The 22,831-nt window shown below is 37.5% G+C and overlaps 1 protein-coding gene across 2 annotated transcripts; it reads right to left on the bottom strand.

Moving 5' to 3' along the window:
* Positions 1-624: 624 nt before the first annotated feature.
* On the bottom strand, positions 625-22,806 carry CATSPERE (catsper channel auxiliary subunit epsilon). Of its 2 annotated transcripts, XM_071739118.1 has the most exons (6): positions 22,659-22,773; positions 19,458-19,506; positions 15,382-15,467; positions 7,669-7,705; positions 3,718-3,878; positions 625-1,487 (listed from the first exon to the last, which is right to left on the bottom strand). In XM_071739118.1, exons 1-6 carry the CDS (start codon positions 22,718-22,720, stop codon positions 1,367-1,369), a joined length of 516 nt encoding a protein of 171 aa, XP_071595219.1. In that variant the 5' UTR covers positions 22,721-22,773; the 3' UTR covers positions 625-1,366. The 2 variants fall into 2 exon arrangements, with proteins under 2 accessions (XP_071595219.1, XP_071595220.1); XM_071739119.1 differs by lacking the exon at positions 15,382-15,467 and having other exon boundaries at positions 22,659-22,806.
* Between the last annotated feature and the right edge of the window lie 25 nt (positions 22,807-22,831).

Genomic DNA, 22,831 nt, shown 5'->3' with positions numbered 1-22,831 from the left:
GCCCTTAATAGAAATCTTGGAGAAAACACAAACCAAAACCATTGTCTTCCAATCTATACTACATTTACTTCATGCCATGACATTCTCCTGTCCTTGTATGGGAGAAATATGCTTAAAGAGCAGTCTGCTTTCTTCATGGAAAATGCCATTGTCTGTTTAGTTTTTAAAGGTGCAGAAATAGTCAAGATTAGAGAAACACCAATTTTCAGCCATAAGAGAGACAAAGCTGAAGCACCTTAGATCCACGGGGAAATGCAGAACACCCCACACAGATGTTTCTGCACACCTCATGTGTGTCTTGTGCATTTGGCATACACACAGCTAAGGTGGAAAATAGATGTGCAAATGCTCCACAAGGAACTGGGAGCATCCTCTTTTAAAGGAAAGACTGACAATCTTGAGTAGGAACAGACTTTATATTGGAGGGGAAATTTCAAAATTACTTTCTGATGTTTTCTGATTTCTGTCTTGGTACAGACTGGACTGAAATAAATGTGATGTGAATCATGCAAAATTATTTTTAAAATGCTCATGTATTCTTTGATTTCTGGAGCTTTTATAATCTTTATGAAATTTTTCATAAACTGTGACTATTAAATAAAGTGATTGTAACAAGTTCAACCATTTATTTACCCATGTAGTTTAATCAAACTGATTTTAGGACAAACAGAACAATTGCCATCAACAGTATAAGCTTTACAAGGTATCTCAACTTGCTGATAAGGAAATTCTGTCTAGAAGTGCAAAAATGTCTTCATGTGGAATTAAAAATTCAAAGACACTTTATTATAACAAGTATCATAACCCTTATGTTTATATATTAAAGAAGAAAATAAACTTCAGAGAATGTGTAATCCAAATAGGTAAAGATAGAGTTAACCTTTGTTAAACAAGAAGTAAAACATGGAGTATCAAAAAAATGTCTTCAGGAACATAGAATATTCCCTCTGTGAGTGTTTTGCTCATTATGGGAACTGAATTGGCTGCAGCCACTTGGATAGAGTGGAATTTTTGCATGCATATTTCTATCATACTTCACACAGACAAGTGACTTAGGTAAGTCAGAGAAAGCCACAAGGAGGTGAGACTAAGCCAAGCATGAGCACACAACTGTACCTTCATTTACTTTGGATGAAAAGGAGTCTGTTACAAGCCATTAGCAAACACTGACCAGTACTCACAAATCAGTTAAAGTTGTATTTGATAGCATGTCCTTTATATTTGTAACTAAACACATCAAATTAGAGAGATACAAAAAGTTCTAATAAAAACATCATGAAGCAATATTTCCTGGGTCCAAAGCGACAACATGTTTTGACAATTTTTTATAGGTTGTCAGTGGTAGGTGCTGGTCTTAAGTCTTGCCCTAGTTCTCTTGGAAGCTGAGTGTTTCTATTTTAGTAGTAGTATATTTGTAGCTGACGATGACTTCCAAAAAGATGAAGAGCATTATGATCGAATACAGTATAATTCTAGGTGTATCTGACCTGAAATGCAAATGAAACAGGATTAAAATACATTTAATTTCTAGATTCCTGGCTTAATAATTTCAGAGTATCTCAGATTTCATACTAGCAGTACATTCGCTCAGTACAGTAGCTCATTAAAATATTTATTTGGTAATTATTAGGGATTTCTTTAAGTCATAATGATCAGAATACAATAGCAATACCCAGATTATTTGCTTTTCAGCCAATGGCACTTCATTTTATTAGGGAACAAGAATAAAGCCTTCTCTAGTCACCTAAGAGGTGACTAGAATTTAATTTGGTTTAAAAAGCTTTTCAACTCCAGGTATCTTTTGTACAGAACACAGAAAATAAACACCACAGAAGTTGGAATAAGAAGCAGGTAATATCCACTGGTTTACCAGGCTGAGGCCTGAAGGTTGGGATCTGAGTAAAATCTCTGAACACTTCACCCAGTCAAATAAGTTGTAAGCTTGGCTAAAGGAATCCTTTGATGTTTCTGGGTATGCTGAAGAAATGCTTAATTTTTTTTTTTTTTTTTTTTTTCAATTTCTATCCATGCAAATACTGTATTTTTACCAGGAGGCTGCAGAAACACCATTTCCTGAAAGGCAAATATTTATGGCTAGAAAAAAATCTGAGCAGTTGCAAGGGATGTGTCCGGCTTTGTGGATCTTATGAGAACACTTGCAATGCAGCAAGCAAGTTCTGATGGGCTGGCAAACTTCCTGTTCAAATTCAGAGATTCTGGGAAACTGCATCATTAAAAATGTGTGGATAAGTTCTGTCTTTAGTTGTGAATCTCCTGTGCAGAGCAAGGACATGGAATCTTGTCTTTATGCTTTTGTACAATATGAATATGAATGTAATATATGAATAATTACATTATTTCACACAAATATTAAAAAATAGAATAAGACTATATGAATAATTTAAAATATTAAATAATAAGATTTAGAAATGTCTGCAAACTGTTACTTTTCAATTATATCTTAGGTATGGACTGCACAGAATGCTTTTAAATGTTTCAGGTTATTTTAATAGCTGAGAGCAAAACCAGAACTTCATGAAACTGTCCAGTGCCCAGAATCATCCACCCTTACATACCTAATGAAAAATTCAAGTTTTTGATAGGCGGGTTAGAACTATTAAATTATTAACATTATTCAAACCTTCTGAAGTTATAAGTAACATTCAAAATGAAGTACATGGTCAATTTTTAATATATTTGCAGTTATAAATATTTTTTCTGCCTTAAAGTCAACTTTGTGAGCATTCAGGCATGTAAATACATGTTTTTTATGTGTCCTTTGCCTTAGAAAAAGTGTTTTCCAACATGAGTCATCCCAGCAGTATCAGCAGGGCTTGTGGAGGTTTACACAGGAGGTAATACTGTGTCTCTGAAAAAATCAGGAGACAAGGGATTTGTACAGCTCTGAGAGAGGTTAGAAAAAGTTTGAAAACTGTTCTGCTTACTGTAGTTTTAGTATAAGCAGGGAACACTGCAGAAACTGTAGGGTATTGAGCAACCCTACAGCAGGAGGGTTTTCCATCTGACCTCTGTGGTGGTGGTTCAGGCAAGGAAATTTGAAAGAAGAAAAGCCAGGACTGTCTCCTGTGCTGGGATTGTTTTTCAGGTTGAGAAATTTTACACTTGTTTCAACTGCAAGTTTGGCTAGTAGAAGTAAGCCACCATGAAATGTGAACATACCAGTTTATTTTATTGACTTCTTACTGGAATTTATCATTGTTCCTAATATATATGAGATGAGGGGTTGTACACTGAGTATTTTACAGATCAATTTGTTGAAAAAAAAATTGGAGTGAGTAGAAAGGTTGAAGTATGAAATTGTTAATTTGAAGTAAAGGGTAGACAAATATTCCTGAATAGAAGTAATACTCTCTAAAGCTCTTGTAAAATGTAAGGATTTTTTCAAAGATCTTCATATAATTTATGTTAATTTACAAATATTATGGTTGGTTGGGTTTTGGTTTTTTTCTTTTTCTTTGTAAATGCCTTGTTTTCAGATTATGTACTCAGTATATATACTGTAGCTTGGTCTGAAAAATGGAAAAGTAAGGATTCTAAGAAAGGACACCTTCATTTCTAAGTTAGAGCTAGGTAGTAATGAAAATACTGACAGCACCCAAAGCTAAAGGAAATCCTGAGCAAAAATATTTTTAAAATATCAAGGATAGGCATCACCCCACAGCATTACATTTTATGACATTAAAAAAAAAAATTAACCTGTAATTTTGATCTAATTTCCTCACTCTGAACACATAAATGGCACTCTGACTAGTAGCCCAAACAGTGTAATTGTTCAAAGAGCTGTTTAAAATCTGATGCGTCTTGGGCAGTCCCTCACTTGCACTGTTCTGGTGAAACACAAAACAGGATCTGTAATTCTGAAAAGAAACAATAAAACAGTTACTGATTTTTGAACTAGCTTTGAAAAACAATTAAGCACAAACATGGCTTTGGTGCAGTGCTTTTTTCATGTGCAAGTAGTGGCTGGTATTTATAGATTCTGTGACATAAATGTTCAGTTGAGAATAAATTAAATGTCCATGTGAACATAAATTATATCATTCATTCCCTTTACAGATCTATTAAGAAACTATTAGTAATTTACCAAACACGTGTATCAGTCCTTACAGTAACTGTATTTTAAAGACAGCATCCTTGAGAACTTTCTGATGTTTATGGTGTTCAGTCTCTATGACACAGACCTGAAGAATACTGCTGGACAGAAGAGGCAGAATATAAAAGAAATTAGAAGATGCTCCAGAATTTATTTATTAAGATCTTCAGAAAATATTTTCCTCAGTCTGAAAGGGGCATGAAGATGCTTCATAATTGGCTAAAGTCATGGACAAGATGAAGGTTTAGTTCAGTGGATAGTTTAGAACATATTCCATTTTTTTTTCCATACAGCTTGGCTGCTTCAAAGTAAAAACCACAGATGTCATGGTTTATACATTCTTTTTACATTCTTTCAACCTTATAACACTTGGGTGCTCCTGTCATGGCTTCCAATGGGAATCTGATCAATCAAACAGCAAAAATAAAAAGAGGTTACTTTCTGTGCATTTCTGAAGATGTATTGTCTGTGTCTACATCTGTAGCAGTGGTATGTGTGTGTAACCTGTTAGAAAATAATAAATAATGTTAATTTAGATAAAGCACACTAACATATAAAATATGAAAGGTTGCTTTTGCAGAAGAATGACTTTTAGGAAAAAAAACATCCGTGCAAGCATTTCCTGGGCTAAATAAGAGTTCGAAAAGTCTTCTCTGTGTGTTCTAGAAGTCATGCTTATCTTCATAGAAAACTACAAAAAAGCTCAGCCATGAGGAACTGACATTTAGAGGCCAAGGTAATGGAGATTGTGAGGTTATCATAGTAGACAGGTTTAGAAGAGGTTTGTAGTCCCATACTCAAAGAATTTTGTTATTAAAAGATGAAAAAAAATTAATTATGGTTCCATGAAGAGAACAGTTTGTCAGCAGGAGAGCTGAGTCTGCTTTGTTTCTTCAAAAGTCTACCATCAAGAGGGTGGGAAAATCAGACTGATCTTCACATGGAATAATCTTCAACCTAATGGTGCAAGGCTAAAAAATAGCATTTACTGCTGGATAATCTCATCTAAGATCTCTTTCCCACTGAAGCTTGGACCAGATGATACTTCAAGCCCTTCTAGCTGGGCTAATCTATGATTTGAAACTATTTTACAAAGATACTTAAATTTATCTAGAATTATATTTGTGACTAGGTTTAGATTCTAGCATCAAGAAGGGTACAGATAAGTCAGGCCTCTTAAATATGAATGGATGCATAAAAGCAGCACTGTTTTTATGAGAAGTACATTTGAATGGTAGAAATATTTAAAACAGACACAAGTAGCTGCAGTGATGAAATAGATTTCACCCTAAACTTAAATAAGCTGTGTTTCTAGTATCAAGAGCACAGACAGACTACTAAAAATGTTTACTGAATTGAAATGACAGTATTGTTCCTTTGAGCAAAAGCCCAAACACTTTGAGCCAGGAAAAAAATGCTACAAAGTTGACCTAAATGCCAAGGAAGCTGCTGATAAATAGGATATCCAAACAGACTACTTCCCAATTGGGCACTGGTAACAAAACTGTCTCTGGCTTTGATGTGGAGGGATTTCAGACAAATTTCTTACTCTCTGGGCAACACGGTGAAGACAAGATTTCGGAGAACATTCAAGCCAGATACTCCAGGCTTGTAAGCCAGAAATAACTCATTGTTTGCCTTTAGTTTTTAGGAAGGATGAACACAATTTGTGTTGCTTATTCTACTTCCACTGGCTTGAACCCACTTTTCTTCTGACAGCTTCCTGATGTGTGTTAGCACCTTAGGAATTTTTGTTAGTTCTATAATCCCCCTCTGGCTTCCTGTCTAGCACTCTTTGTGTTCCACTCTTCTTATTACAAGTTTTAATTATTCCCACTGTTGACCACAATAATGTTTTACTGAGTATTAAGTGATACCTAAATTATGATTGCCTTTATTGCAATGTAATATCTAACAGTGCTGATAATGTATCTTCAAACTACCCTTTTAGATCATTTTATGGCTAAACCAATGCAGTATTGTCATATGAGCTTCATTACATGAGCTTCACTCCACACTGTCAATTCTTCACTATGCCCCCCCTCCTCCAAGGCTATCTGTAATGCAAGAATATCAAGTAAGATAACAATAGTTTTTTTTCACACTATCACCAGCTATTTCTGAACATTGACTGTCATACCTTTCCCCATATTTTATCTAGTGTAGAGCATTTACTTTAAGCATCATGGTCCAAGACTGCTTTATTCAGATAACCTTCCTGCTAAGAATGCAAATTAAAAAAAGCCAAAACCCAACAGATTAAAAATGTGAAATTTAACTCTGTATAATTTGAAAGTCTGGTAGGCAGGTGGCATCATGCTTCAGTATATTTGATTGACTTATCTTTAAGAGATAATTGTGTTTGTCAGGGTTGCAAATGAGTAAGTAGGGTTATGGCCAAACCTCCAGCATAGCTGTGAAGAGTATCACACAGTACTTTCATAAATTGAGCTGTCAGAGGATGCTACCAAAGTTCCCTGCATGTAGTTCCCTACAATATATGTAGATGAGCAGGTGTATTAAATATCCTTTGTCATCTTACTGAAAAGTAATCAGTGTACTAATTTTAATTATAGATAGGGCAGAATCAGTTTCAATGACCATATGGATTAGCATGTTACATTTTTTCCCTCTTTGGAGAGCAGGCGGTCTGAAATTTCAAAGTGATTTTTGAAGTTTTGTTTCCCAGATCATATTCCACTGGTTAATTTCTGTTTACTGTATTATTTTGATACCTCTCACCTGCATAACTGAATAGTCTATGAGTCCAGTATATAAAATGTTGAAATGTTATGCAGCTATGTACATTAATTTAGACTGAAGAGGTTTCAACATGTGTAAAAGAACAGCCATACTTTGCTTGTAGACCATTATGCATAAAACATTTAAATTATATTGTCAGTAGATGGCTTCCTGCTTTCATGAATGAAGTGTACCCATAGTCACTTCTGCCTTTCACCTCCCATAATATAGAGTTTGCTTCAACATTTCTAGCATATGAATCTCCACCACCATATCTGTAAAACATGTGGGATGTGTCATGCCAATAAAACAGCACAAGCACACAAACTGCCTTTCACTCAGGACTGTGCATGGAGCATGCAGAGCTGCTGCCATTGCAGAGGGTGAGATGGGTGAGCAGCATGCTCACAAGACATTTTACCCTCAGGCATCTTCAGGCACCTTTCCATTCCAGCAATACCCACTGGAACCAAAGCATCCTGTACTATGTGTGAAAAAGAACATAAAGATTCAATAACATTACTCCTGCCACTGGGCTGGGATACTTTCTGCAGCTTCACACTGCTACATGACGTTGGCAGCAGAAATCTTCCTGATGCTTCACAATTTATCAGCAGTTTACTTACAAAGAAATAACAGGTTGGTAATACTCTTCAGAATGAAGTTCCATTAGACAACTGTATTTATCCCAATCAATACAGGCTATGTAAAAAAGGAGAAGTTTTATTCAGGTATTGAATGTCGAACCCTGGTTTTCTTTTTCATATGCATTCTTTTTCATATCCATCTAGAATGAAATCTGTGACTCCTACCTGGTGCTTATCTGTTTCTGGGTTCCACAGAAATTTCCTAATGGAATGAAAAATCATCAGTCATTAAACCTCTTATCTTTATTTATCTTGATATAACATATCAATCGTTTAGTGAGAAAGATATCAACCTGACACTCTTATGTGTGAAAAACATAAAGTGCAAGTCTTTGTTTCTACTATACAGTTTAAACTTTCTTATGCTAGAAAGCAGCTAAAAATGACACTAGTTTTTAAAGATTTATAGCCGACTATTTCCATTTCTTTTCAATTAATAGTAGCTGCACAGCTTTCCAATATTACTTTTCTAACTTCAGTTGGCATAATATACCTGGTTCATTAAACACATGATGGTTAGTAATGGATGTGACAGGGTGCAAAAAGACCAGCAGCTCTGAGGAAAATTACTTGTTCAAATGCCAAACAGTTCTGTTCTACTGCATCAGGGCTGACAGAAACTTAAATATTGAAAAATTCAGTTAGCACAAAGCAGACCTGGAAGGAATATAAGCTCTCTATGATTGGCTTCTGGAGAAAACATGATATAGGACAGAACCTATTCCTATTCTTACAAACTATTTCGAGTTTCCTGAGAAGCTGTTTCTGAGTTTCAGAGAAGACCTAAGAAGCCTGACAGCCTCTGACTCCCTGTTTACCAAATACTGAGCAAAACTGTGACTCTGTTCAAGGTTCCAAAAGCAAAAGCTGGTATAAGCTGGTATAAGATTGCTTGGTATAAGAAAGCTCGGTTAAGATTGCTCTTGTTTATTTTTCTCTCATTTTACTGGAAAATACATCTCCCAAGACACTGAAATTTGAAATTGTATTTTTCATACTTTGTCTAGTCATAATCATCCTGTCCAATCAGACTAGCATTTGAATTAGTCTGTGGGCTCACTGCTCTCAAGGGAGATGCTAAGGAGACTCTTGCATGTAATTATTTCATATAGATTGTTTCATCCCAAACTTACTTCAGTATTTTTCTGTCAATAGATATATTAACTACCAGGCTTATCTCAGTAAATAAGTATTTGGAAAGGCAAAAATGATGCAAATTCTCTTCTTGTAGATGTGGACACAAGTGCTATTGCCTTCAATAAGAGGTGTTTTGGCAAAATAACCAAGCATATGTGAGATGATTCAGATGAATCAATAGTGGTTTTTATTTGGAAGAAAAAAAAGACTGCTCATTTACAAAGTAATATATTTTATCTTACTTGATTATTCTGCACATCAGTTGTCTAAACAAGCAGCAGTTACTAAGATAGAAAGAAGTAATACCAGAACTCACAACATTAAGAAACAATTTACTGATATTACCAGCATGCATATGTTCTCATTTCGGTGGGCAGGGAGAATTATTTAATCTCTGCTGTAAAAAATGTGATAGAAAAAGCCAATCTCTGGTTAGAGCAATTTTTGATATGGAGTGATGTTATGTTGCCATCTAGTGATAAACCAGAAAGATACAACTGACAACGATCGAGGGAAAACCAAACCTACACGAACAGTTCCACCTGCCCCATTTAAAAGTCATTTCTTGCAGCATAATACATAGCATTCCCTACATGCTGAGAGCAAACTCCTCAAAAAAAGAAGCTAAATGCACAAAATAGTAATGAACTATTTACAAATTGCATTAAGAAACTGTGTAAAGCAGGTGAGAGCCGGGTGAATGCAGGAAATGTCTGCAGCTGATAACCCCCTGCAAAACTTGAACCCGGTGTCATTCTCACACCCCCATGACAAAATTTAGCTCTGATATATTTGATTAGCATCACTAATAGTAATTCTAATTCCTAAACAGAACATGCTAACTCCCAGTGAAAGCACGACTGCAATACAAGCAAGCATTTTTAAAAAGATCAATACTATGGATATTACTTTATCACATATGTTTAGAAACGTATTACTACAGCCATTGCCCTGCTACTGCTTGCCAAGGCTATTGTTAACTGCTGACTCACAGAAAATGTTGAATTCTTCATCAAGAAGTGAAAGAGAATGTCCTAGATGTGTTACTTTGTACAAATACCCGAACTTTATCCTAAGCAAGCCAGCAGAGACACTGGAAGCAGTTTAATTTAACCGGAATGATACTCTGCCTGAACTACATTTTGAAACTGTGCCTGAAACATCAGGACACAAAGTAAAAATGTGCAGCCCCCACTTAGATGTCTAGAGAAGGGTGAAGGAGTGTATCTGACCAAGAGTTTTTTTCTAAATGAGGATGAGGTGCTTGATACAACACATCAGGCACACTCTGAGCTTCCAGGAGTGCCGTGCCTATCCAGGGACATGTTCAACATCAAGCTTATACCTGCAACTTGACAATTAAGACCTTTCATTACAATTAAAAAATTTAAGTTTTTTTAAGCTTTCTGTGTTCAGTCTTGCTTTCTACTCCATGGACTTCTTGAAGCATAACAATTATATGCAGTGAGTTTTTTAGGACTAAGAGCAAGGCCTACTTAAGTACTACAATTAATTAAACAAGGGGCAGCTAAACCTGTCTGTGTGACAAGCTGCTATCAAAGAAAAGGCAAATGGCAAAACTATTACTGGAGGGCAAAGTTATCTCAAAGTAGAAAAAAGAGTCCCTCCCAGATATGGGCCTCTCATCAACAGCTGTTGGTAAAGCTGCAAGTGTAACCATTTAAAAAAGCATACAATGAAAAAACAGTTAAAATAAATGTTTAAAATACCCTAATTTTGGATGCTCCTGAGAATAGTTTTTTTTTCAAATAGGTATGACCAAGTTCCTGTCCCAAATTCCAAAACAGCCTTCCTAGTATCTGAGAACTCTGTATAACTAAAATAAAGGTTATTATTATTATTTTGTTCAACTCCCATAAGGTTATTTATTACAACGTTTCTCTTTTGAAATTATGAACTTGGAATAAGCTTTTATATTATAAAATACATTTTCAAACAATGACATATCATTCAAATCATATTTAGTCAGTCTTATTAATTTCAGAGGACACAACATTCAGAGCCAAATTCAGTTTTCTCTGCTTTTTTTCTGTAGTGGCAGACAGAAAAGAAAACAGAGAACAAAAAATGCCTTCACAATACAATTAATATTGCTGTCTTTTTCACTGTAATATTGAGATTAGAAATGTAAATTATTAAATATTTAAAAAAATAAAATATATAATGATCAGAACTTAATAATTAAAAATCCTAAAGTAGATTCTGGTGCCATGCATGCATACCTTGTGTCAGCTACTGTGCCAATGACTGATTACTTCCTGCCACTACCAACTCCTAACAAAATTTATTGTGCATACTAATCTCTACAACTAATTAATGTGGGATAATCTGTTGAATGAATCTCTGTTCAGCTTGTACAATAGGTTGTCAGATTTTAGGTCTAAATTAAACCAATAAATTCATGTCCCTGATTACCACATAGCATGACTTCCACAATGCTTAAACTTTTTTCCAACAGGTGGCTGTGAGGAAATCTGAGGAGACTTCTGTTCAACTGCCACATGTTACCACCAGATATAGTTTCTCAATATAATTTTCACAGAGACGAAAATTTGACTGAATCAAAAAAACTTGATAATTATTCTATGTCTGTAAATTGAAAATAGGTTTCATTCACTCATTATACCTGTGTTACTGCTGCAATATTAGCAGGAGAGAAAACCTTACAAATTTGTTTCTCCTGACATAGTAAAAGGAAATAAGTAAAGTTGCATGCAGACAGTATATTTTAGTAAGACATTTCCACTTTCAACTGTTTCACAAGACTTGAATTTTAACTTTTTTCTTAAGTGGCATAATTTTAAGATACTTGTGAGGAAATAATCACAGTTTAGATCAGTTTGGAAGCAAGTTTAAGGAACATATATCCCCGAAATTAACTTCTAACAAGAAGAGACACAAGTTGATTTTTTTTAACAAACACTAATTGTGTATCACGGTGACAGCACTTCTTCTTGTGACAACACATAAAGTAATTATACCAGGTAACATTTAAGCTACAATCTAGCCTTGTAATCTTTTGTGTCAACAGGCAACAACAACTGAGGGAAACAGCATCTCCTTCCTCAGAAATAAAGAGGAAAGGGTAAAACTTTATGCAGAAGAATTTTGTCCTGTGATGTCACCAACTTACTTACAAGAGACTTAGCTGAAAGCAAAAGTACAAGACAGAAAATCACCTTTATCCTGGCCCAAAGCAGGACACCCTCAGCAGCCCTTCCTCAGTCTCTCTCCATTCTTGTGAACTGTGCAGCTCATACACAGCCTGCCCTGCTGCAGCAGAGCAGGAGGGGTTGGTTACTCACTGCCCAAACAAACCAGAACTTGTTTCTTGTCAAGGAAATGTTTCACGGCTGTTATTTAAACGGGCATCATGTATGCACTTGCATCACAAATGACTGGCACATGGGTGGCATACTGCTCTTTGTGTCACGAAGAAAGCAAATACCTGGTATTTCCATCTCATGCTATGTGCAAGGTGAAGAGCTGCTCTGTGAGGCAGACTCACCACCTTTATCACAAAGCAGAGCAGTGCACAGAGGCAGTTATCATAAAGCAGCTGATGAGCTGCAATTTTACATCCTACAGTTTGCATCCTGCAGCTTCCTCTTCGTTTACTCAAATCCAAATGCCAAGGCTTGCAATCTCTCCTAAGGACAGGGCCAGCTGAGTAATTGCACAGCTGCTTGCTCAGGGGGGAGCAGCAGAACTTGCACAGGGTGAATATAAGCTTGTTCCAACAGCTGTGAACTTCAGTCACTTTTTAGCAGACTGTAAGCTACTTATGAATTCAGGTCGTTAGCAAGAACACTTTTTAAATTGTTTATAAAGTTTTTGTATTTCCCCACATGATCACAATCTCTCATAGAAAAAGGTGAGGTATGAAATAATTTGTTGCTTTTTCTTTATATTAAATTTGGCAGATGCTATGAAATGAGTAATTTTACAAATAAGTTATATTAGTTTCCTGTACCAGTGGAATCTTTAATCAGATTCAATGTATGCCACACACATTTTAAAAATGTCAAACCAGTACACAAATTCACAGAAATTAATAATAGACAGACTTTGCCAAAGTCTGCCATTAGTCAGCCTTAATTTGTGGCAAAATTGTTTCCCATAAAAATGAAAAGAAACATTGGAGAAGAGCTAAATTAGGCTATAAGACCAAAGAACACATTCAAACTTAGCTTTACCTGGCTTTCACTTCCAAACAGCAGATCAGTTCTACAAAACCAATAAATTACCTATTATTTTAAATCATCATTAGCAAGCTTGCCATTGAATAAAACTATTTCACACTATTTAAATCAATCTGCTTGTATGAGATATGTACACAGTGTCTACAGTGATATTTTTACTATACTGGCTTTGGTTATTTCACTGCATAAGTATTTTAAATATTTAAAGAGACATCCATATTTGCTGATATTTCTGATTTTAAAACACATTCTAAGCATCTTTCATAGGCTCTTATAACGTGGCTTCTCTATACTATTTAAAGAAGGTACATCTACTGAAATGTTCACCTTATTTAAAGTCACCAGGTTAAGCCATTTGCAAAGTATATTTGTTGTATCATCATGCACAACAGAGACCTTGTTTGTCCTCTATAGATTCCCCTCTCCTATAAGGGAGACATGGAGACATGTCCCTCTCTGTAACATGACAGGAAGCAAAGTGCTACTTGTGATAGAATAAAGGGCTCTGAGCTTTAGGCACTCTTGCTGCAGCTGCAATGGGGAAGGCCCAAGGGTGAAGGAAAGGCAGGGAAACTGATGTGTCTTGGATGTCAGAAAGACAACAGAATTAGGATTGCATGAAATCAAACCCCACTAAATATCCTGGATGAAATGTTAATTGTGATTAATTCAATGCTAAAACATCCATTGCCTTCAGAAGAGGCCAAGAATTCATCCATCAGCTTAAGTGGGAGAAAGAAGCTGTAGACAAAGATCAGAATTTATAACACTGCAGCTAATCACCACTCCAGTAAAATGTTAAAAATCTAACAATTATTTGCTGAAAAAAATCCCTATGACTACAGAATTAAATTTGCAGTTTTCAAGCAAGACACAAATTACTCTAACTACTGTGACTGAAATAGAAGAAACAAGTCTGATATATGGTTCTTCTAGGATGAGAGAGATTGCTGCTATTAAGGCTGTCTTTGGAGCCTTGTCAGTAATGTTTTGTTCAAGTTTTGTGCAACTGTATTCAGTGCATTCCTTCCAGCAAACCAAACCAAAACAAAAAGCAATTAACTGCTCCTTTCCACAATAATATCTGGGAAATGTAGGAAGACATTCTCAGGCAATTTAAACAGTAATCAAACCAGAAAAAAATGCAAGAAACTTTACCCTGGGGTTGACAGAAAAAAACCTACTAGCCTGTTATACAAATAACAGAAGAGCTGCTTTGAGGGCAAGTTCATGACGCTTTGCATTACATAGGAGTTCAGAGGGGTTAAAAACCTGTGAAAAAGAAAGCTATTGCTATTTATTTTTACTATGTTTAGAACAGGAAGACTTTGTATATATATTTTGTAAGCAGAAGTATTCCATTAAAAAATTCCTTACTAGAATTATACATTTTCCTTCTAAATAAATAAATCAAGCCAAACACTGGCATCCATGGATGAGAGGAGCAGGATACAAGTTAGTGTTTTCACCTAAAAACTACTGGTTTTATTCAGGAAATCTACAGAACTTTATCAGTACTCTTATGACCATCAGACTTCTTCTTTCCTTTTTCTTAGTGCTTCCAAGTATAAGGTAATCCTAACTCTGGTAGGGATTCCCACACTGACAGCCACCAGGGTTCTGTCTGGTCTTACTGTGTTAAAATACATGCTCTTACACTGCACTACTAATTTTTTTCTTTTTCTTCTTGCTAGATTGTGCCAAGCTACCACACTTCAAAAGCTCTCGCCCTCTGCACAAGCAGCACCTTCCATTCAATTATTTGTAACTCCTATTTGTATGAGCAGGTGTTTTTTAGCTTTAACTTCACTCTGACAAAGCCATTCTCAGAGATGTTAAAGTGTGCAGGGAAAGTAGCTTATGTTCTGTGGTTTAAAAATCATTAATTTAGTAAGCAGGATAAATACACAGACAAAAGAAAAGTCTCTGCCTCATCCTTCTCCCTACTTGTGAGTATTCTTGGGAATCTTGAAAGAGCATCCAAGGCAGTTTTATTTCTACAGTTGACACCTTTCAAGAAACATGTGCTTTCTTCTGGCCCCTGCAGTCAAAATCTCCCTGTGTTCTACAATAGATAAGAGGTTCTTCAATAATCTTCAGTCTTACTAGACATATGTCCTCCCAAAGTCCTCTCTTTTCTTAGTAATATATTGCTCATGAGCTGCCTTCTGCAACTCTGTCTTGAAACACTGATTTACTTTAGACAACGGCTGGCTGTGTTTTTGTTCAGTGCTGCATCTGAATCCACATGTCAATATCCTTCATTTTCAGACCTGTGCTAAGTACAAGAGCTCCTCTTTTCACTTTTTGTGGATTTTAGTTCAATATGCAAACAAAAGAGTTCTCAACTTGGCTCATACACACACACACACACAATATCCAACATTGTCAAAAGATCATAGATTCAAAACTGCCATTAAAAAAAAAAAATTCAAAGAGATCATTAAAAATATTTTCCCTATGAGAAAATATTACTAATGTATATATTTAAAATATTTACGTAGAAACAATCCTTTACCTGTCTGTCCATGAAGCTGCTGTCACATAACTCATGAAACAATTAGAATGATCAGCTGGCAAATACCGTTCTTTATCCTCAAATGTCTAGAACACAGAAAAATGTTTTGCTTTGATACACTGTTCTTCCTCATGCTATGGGTTTATGCTTTATTTACCTCAATATATACATCCATATAAGGCTTTATTACTTACAGAAAAAGTTTTGATTTATGAACAAACCACCTGAATTCAGTGAGACTATGAACACACAAGTATGATTAGAAACTCCAACTCCTAAAGCTTGGTCAGTAATCACACAGGCAGGTTAGGAGTCAGACTGTGCCTGCTACCTCTTGTTCAACCAGTGGCTGAAAGCACAAGCAGCTGAAGCTGTGTTGGAATGGCTCAGAAGATACTGGTAGGAAATGGAAACATCAAAGGTGACAAGAGTCAACGCTTAGTTTTGATGTTCACAAAATAAATTGCAGTAATCCCATGTGGTGAGAGAAAATCTGAAATGAAGAGAGGCTTCTTATGCCAAACGTGTTGGGTTTTTAATGCACTGCATTTATGCAGTTCACAGATGTTTCTGTGCCACCCTAAATAGAGGTGTAAATCAGGACACAGACTTTATAACTTCTTTATAACAGCCTCATCTAATGAACAGGATTTCAACATCATATTGCAAGCTTCCTTAATCCCTTTAAAGGATACTGTAGTTCTTTCTGGTCAGTGTTCACAATCAGGATTCAGCATGAGCTTCTTCAGGTCCCAACCCAATTACAATTCAGATGCCAAAACACCAAGTACAGTTCTTTACAAAATATTGAAAAAATCCTAATTAGTCAAATCCCATGCTGGCTGAGGTAAACATGGTGGATATCTGTGAGAATATCCACATAATCTGTGCTGTTCCAATACAACAGCAGGAAATAATACTACAAACCCATTTAAGAATCAAGAGTTCTAATGAACCTAACAAGAAAATAAATAATTTCTGCACAATAGGTTCTTAGTTCTAATTCAATGCAAGATTAAAATCTGGTAACATTGTCCATCCTTTTCAAAGCTTTAATCATACAAGATTTTAATCATATGGAATGCAGATAGGTCTCTAAAGCAAAGAGAGTAACTGTACATTAAAGGGATAGATGTGAAATGTTTAACATGTCTATAAAATAAAAGAGGCTATCAGAAATCTCAGAATTCACTGATTCATCTTGCAAGCAAATAAATTGTTTCTATAGCAGTTAAATTCTGTTCTTGGAAGTTTTCCCCTTCAACCTTTAGAGATAAAGATGGACTGTTCTGTAAATAGCATATTAAATTCTGGAGCTCCATTTCACAACAGACTATGAATGCAAGGAGAGACAGCTGCATCCAAACCATCACCGTGTACACAATGCTCAGAGCACAGTTAATTTTCTCACAATTCATTTTCATAGCTTACTTCAGTCTTTACTTTTGGTTTTACTCTCTAAGTCCCAGCAAATGGACAGTTCAGTGTTTTGGTGAACTAAAACTATTTTAAAATTAACACCACACATAGCACAAATATATTAACACTAATTAATATGAGATTTGTGGATCTGAGAATCTATTTAGATTAAATCTTGAAAATTTAGGATTTTTGGGTACTCTTCAGTAAGTTTGTGCAACAGAAAAACCCCACAATTTATTAAACATAGAATAAAATCTGGCATTTCAGCACTCCAGTTACAGAGAACCTAATCTGTAAGGCTAAATTATTTTAGTTTTAGGGCATTACTTATAAGAATACTGAACAAAAGTTTACAAAGAAATAAAACAGTACGTGAGAAACTTGAGCCAAAAAGCATATAAAATATTTATTAAGCTTTTGGCTCAACTTTTTCTTACATGTACGTGAGACAACCTAGCTACTGTACAGTATCAGTGACACTCTGGGGAGCTATAAGATTACTGTCTCTCAACAGCCATATTAACAAGTCCCTTAATGACAGACAACTGGCAGGGCACATTTCCCAGCCCCTGAGCTCTCTAAGAACGTGGCATGGGGCATTCTAGATGCCTGCACGTCCCAATCTGCTTTTAAGGTCACACTTCACACCATTCAAGAGTTTAGTCTCATCCTATCTTGTCCCAAAACATCAGACAGGATTAGTAGCAAAATAAATTAAGGATTTATCAGGACCCGGGTGATGTAGTTTACAGCTTAACAGACAATAATCTTTATTCTAACCTACATTTAACAACCAAATACAACCTTGGCTGATCAGCCAGAGCCCTTGGGGCACTTTCAAGCAATGGTGAACTCAGTTTTCAAACAGATAAAGCTGAGATAAACTGGGGCTACTGTGTTCCCCCTTCCTTGAGCTGACACTTTTGCAAGGACCCAGATAAGGGAACTATTCAAACCAAAAAAAAGACCTTGGAAAAAGGAAAAGCTTTCGGCCAACTCAGGGTCTTAGTCAAATATTTTGTGATATTTGGCATTCTGTTTAATGAATAAAAAAACCAAAAGGGATTCATACATGCATTAGGGTTTTGTTTGTTTCATTCTTCCTGACCCAGAGAGATATATTCTGAGAATATTAGAAATCTATAAAGTTCTGCAAATAATAAATCACCCATTATCTACCATACATGCATTCTATTAAACTCTTAACAGCTAGTGCTGTCAAAGGCTGTCATCTAAGTATCTTTGTACACACTTAACATTATAACACTAAGGAACAAGGAACTTATTTACAAGCTGCTGCTTGGATCACAGGAAGCAATAAAATTCTGGGGCGAATACTGTAATAAAAGCTAACTTGTATAATTTTCATATTTAACATATTGTAGGTAAATATTTGATTTATAGCATCACATATAGAGAAACTTCCATTTTTTTCTGAGACACTGTGCATCTTAACATCAAATTTAAAACAAAAGTGCTCCAAAGAGTCTGAAAATAATCAAAAAGTAAAATCAACTTATTTTTAAGGAATATTTTAATGAGATTAATGTGACAAATTTCATAATTTTATTGTTTAAGATAGTTCTGCAGGATACCTGCAGATTTACTAACCACAGCCTCCAGCCCACTTTTCTATAATCACTGTTACAGTGTAGATAACACTTCAGTGTAAAATATCTGTGTATTATGTCATTGCCACAGACAGAATCAATTTTGACAGAAAACTTCTACCTTGGGCCATGTGCCCTGACATTTTCATTGCCAAGGGCTATTTCTTCAATCTATACTTCTCCTGAAAGTCAGAAATTGCTTACAGTAGGAAAAACAGTATCAGAAAAGTATTAACATTGCTCAGTAGTCCTTAAATGCCATGAAGAAGTACTAATAAGGAGACAGAAATAGCATTCTATGACCCATTGGCCATGCTGAGCCTTCTCACTTTTCCCTTCATTCATGCACCCTTGATGTTCTGAAATACATATATTCTTACCTAAATTCTCATATAAACTATTCTGTGTGACAATTTTTAAAAAATACATAACCAGAATATGTGGGATACTTCATTAGAATAATTGAAAACATACACATTTAACAATTCCATATTCTTTAACACATCTGAAAGAAATGTGGATCTCTCAGTGCTTATATTTTAAAAATTCCTGTCTGAGTCTCTTGCAATTAATTGGGAGGCAGGGAATGAAGTCATATGAGAATCCTGAATGTGCCCAAATTGGAGTGAAATTTGTGATTAATGTAACTGCCTCAGTTCTTCAGATCCAGTCAGTAACACTGAACAATTCAGAAGACAACACAGCCTAAACTTTCTCAGTGTACACTTCTGCCATGGGCTCAATTTTTTCAAAGCCACCCCCATTTACCAGCCTGCTAATGCTAGGGAAGGCAGTCACATTCCCTCATTCCTTGGACATAAATTCTTTGAACTTTGTGACACCTCTAAATGTGCATCTGACCTCTCACAGAGCAGACCCAGCTTGCTCAAATAGCAAAAAAAATTAGAATGAAAGCATCTATGCAGTTTTCAAAGAAAAGCATGTTGAGGAATAATGGACCCATAATACCATATATGAAGTAAAAATTCTAAAACTTGCAGTACCAATCAGTAGTGATTAGCTTCATCTTCATTAAATACTTACAAGGTTTCTGGAAGTGAAGTGTTCATAGTCTTCTTCACTGTTTCTATACCTACCAAGAAAACATACCAAAACATAAATCTCAAGACTCTTCTATGCCAAACAAAAATAGCAGAAGAATGGATTTATGTCTGGCTGAGACCTCTTTGAAAAGTGGCATTGCACAATGCTAGAACACTACCATGACAAGCTCAAATTTATTTTGAGATTTGAAGGAATATTTGTGTTGGCAATGGTGTGTTCTTAATATAATTCAGCTAAACTGGAAAATCATATCCTGAAACACTAATCTAGACTATTGTTTGCAGAGTCACAGGATGATCTACAGCCTCAGATGTGAATGCACCAGAACAAAGTTTGCCATTGTCAAGGGGCCTACAGGGAAGCTGGGGTAGGGCTTTCTACATGGGTTTGCAGTGAGAGGACCAGGGGAAATGGTTTCAAACTTGAAGAGGGGAGATTTAGGCTAGACATTAGGAAGAAATTCTTTAATTTGAGGATGGTGAGTCACTGGAACAGGTTGCTCAAGGAAGTTGTGGCTGCCCCCACCCCCCTGGAAGTGTTCAAGACCAGGTTGGATGGGGTCTTGAGCAACCTGGTCTAGTGGGAGGTGTCCCTGCCCAGGCAGGAGGTTAGAATGAGGTGATCTTCAAGGTCCCTTCCAACATTAGTTGTTCTATGATTCTATTATTGTGTCAATGAGACTAGAGAAACTGACTTCAGCAGCTTCTTGGGGCTTTTAGTGACTTCTCACAAGCTCTGCACAGCAATAGAAATCATGGCTATGGCTTTTTTAGCACAGCAGACACATACTAATACTACAGCCTACATGGAATATTTCACAGCATCACACAATGTTAGGGGTTGGAAGGAAACTCTGGACATCACCTAGTCTAATCCCTCTGCCAGAGCAGGTTCACCTAGAACAGGTTGCACAGGATGGCATCCAGGTGGGTTCTGAATGTCTCCAGAGACAGATACTCCACAACCTCCCTAGGCAGCCTACTCCAGTGCTGTTACCCTTATAGTAAAGAGGTTTTTTCCTTATATTTCAGTTGAATTTCCTATGTTCCAGTTTGTGACCATTGCCCCTTGACCTGGACACCACTGAAGAGTCTGGGCCCATCCTCCTGACACCCCCCCTTTAGATATTTAAGCATTGGTAAGATCCTCCCTCATCCTCCAGGCTCAAGAGATCCAGGTCTCTCAGCCTTCCCTCATGTGCTGCATGCTCCAGTCTCCTAATCATCTCAGTAGCACTGCACTGGGCTCTCTCCAGTAGTTCCTTATCCTTCATGAACCAGGGAGCCCAGGAGGGCAGAGTAGAGAAGGGCAAGCACCCTCAACCTGCCTGCCACATTCCTTGGTGCTCCTCAGGATGCCATTGGCCTTCATGGCCACAAGGGCACATTGCTGCCTCAAGGCCATCCTGTTGTCCACCAGGACTCCCAGGTCTTTTTTCCACAGTGATTATTTCTAGCAGGTCAGCCCTTAAGCTGTACTGGTGCATGGGGTTGTTCCTCCCTGGGTTCAGTACCCTATACTTGCCCTAGTTGACCCTCATGCAGTTTCTCTCTACTCAATTCTCCAGCCTGTCCAGGTCACACTGGATGGCAGCACAGCCCTCTGGTGTGTCAGCCACCCCTCCCAGTTTTGTATCACCAAACCTGCTGAGAGTACACTCTATCCCTTCATCCAGGTCATTGGTGAATATATTGAACAGGACTGGACCCAGTACTGACCCATGGGAACACCACTGGTTACTGACTTCCAACTAATAACAACACTCTGAGCTCTATCTTTAAGTCAGTTTTCAATCCACCCCACTGTCCATTCATCTAACTCACACTTCCTAATCTTGCCTGTAAGGATGCTGTGGGAGATGGCATCAAAAGCCTTGCTGAAGGTAACTAACATTCACTGCCCTACCCTCATCTATCCATCCAGTCATGCTGTTGCAGAAGGCTATCACATTAGTCAGACATTACTTCCCCTTGGTTGAATCCATGTTGAATATTTATCATAACTTTCGTTTCCTCCACATGCTATGAGATGATGCCTAGAATGAGCTGTTCCATTATCTTTCCAGGGATGGAGGTGAGGCTGACTGGCTTGTAGTTTCCTGGGTCTTTCTTCTTGTCCTTTTTGAAGACTGGAGTGACACTGCTTTTCCTCCAGTCCTCAGTCACCTTGCCTGCTCTCCAGGCCCTTTCAAAGATGATGGAGAGTGGCCCAGCAATGACTTCTGCCAGCTCCCTCAGCACTCCCTCAGTCTAAGGAACCATTTGTATACACACAAATGCCTCCTATAAATTGCAATTGCTCAACATCTTTGTCCTGAACTGGCTGCTTTGTCATTGCATCTCTTTGCACTGCTATTCAGGATTTAGGTATTTTCAGCTGTAGTTTTACAAGACACAGTCAAACTCCCCAGTGGCTTTTACAGACCCACAAATTCTTGGTTAGGGTAAACCTGGAGGAAGTAACTAAAACTTTCCAACCTGCCAGACAGCTGCACATTGTGACTGCTCAGTGACTCAGGTTTTTGCGTAGCTGTCTTAGCAATAATTACATCATTCAGATTTATGGCTTTTTAATAGCTACTTTATAAAAAGAAAAAACCTCTTCCCTGAGGGCTGTTGATTCTGTGAAGCAGCGAAGAATGAAAACAGCCAGAGACATCATCTCCACTCCTAAACCCTCAAGTATGCACGATGAAGGCATTTCTCTGCTACGCCTTTTTTCCATTTTTTTTTTCCTCTATGAATAAGCCTGAGGACAGGTTCTGGCATTTCTAGAGAAAATGGCCTCTTAAGTTTAGCCCCCAGTTCCACAAAGACCAATTTACGTTCTTATCATTAAGTCAGCAAAGCAAACTTCCTAGGCAAAGCTGTGATCTACTGCAAACACAGAATGCGGGTTTGACACCTGTGACAGGTGTAACCTGAGGGGACATGGAAAGCCAAGCCAGCACCGACACCCCCCCGGCTGGCAGGGACCAGAGGGCCCCTGGTTCGCAAGCGGTTCGGGGACACCTGTATCACCTCAGGCCCCGGGCTGCTGTGTCCCAGAGAGCCGGCTCTGGGCAACCCACACAGCATCTGCGTGCTCGCAGCTTGCGTACAGATTGAGCAGAGGACAGACCCGACGCACAAAGGCTTCCTCCCCCGGCTCCCCTTAGCGCCCCTCGCCCCTTCTTTCCACCTCCACAAGGCGCAGCCGCCATACAGACACAGCAGGACCCGAAACACCCAGCGCAGCGACATGGCCGCACTACCGCAGCTCCCCCATGCCCGCCCCCCAACCGCCTCCTCCTGGCGCCGCCGCGGGGGCGCATGGGGCACCCGGCAAGGAACCGTCCCGCCACAGGTGCTGCC

Source organism: Heliangelus exortis, chromosome 3 (genome assembly GCF_036169615.1).
Source record: "Heliangelus exortis chromosome 3, bHelExo1.hap1, whole genome shotgun sequence".
Taxonomy (NCBI): domain Eukaryota; kingdom Metazoa; phylum Chordata; class Aves; order Apodiformes; family Trochilidae; genus Heliangelus; species Heliangelus exortis.
The sequence above is the reverse complement of the archived record's forward strand: the minus strand, read 5'-3'. Positions and strand labels throughout refer to the sequence as shown.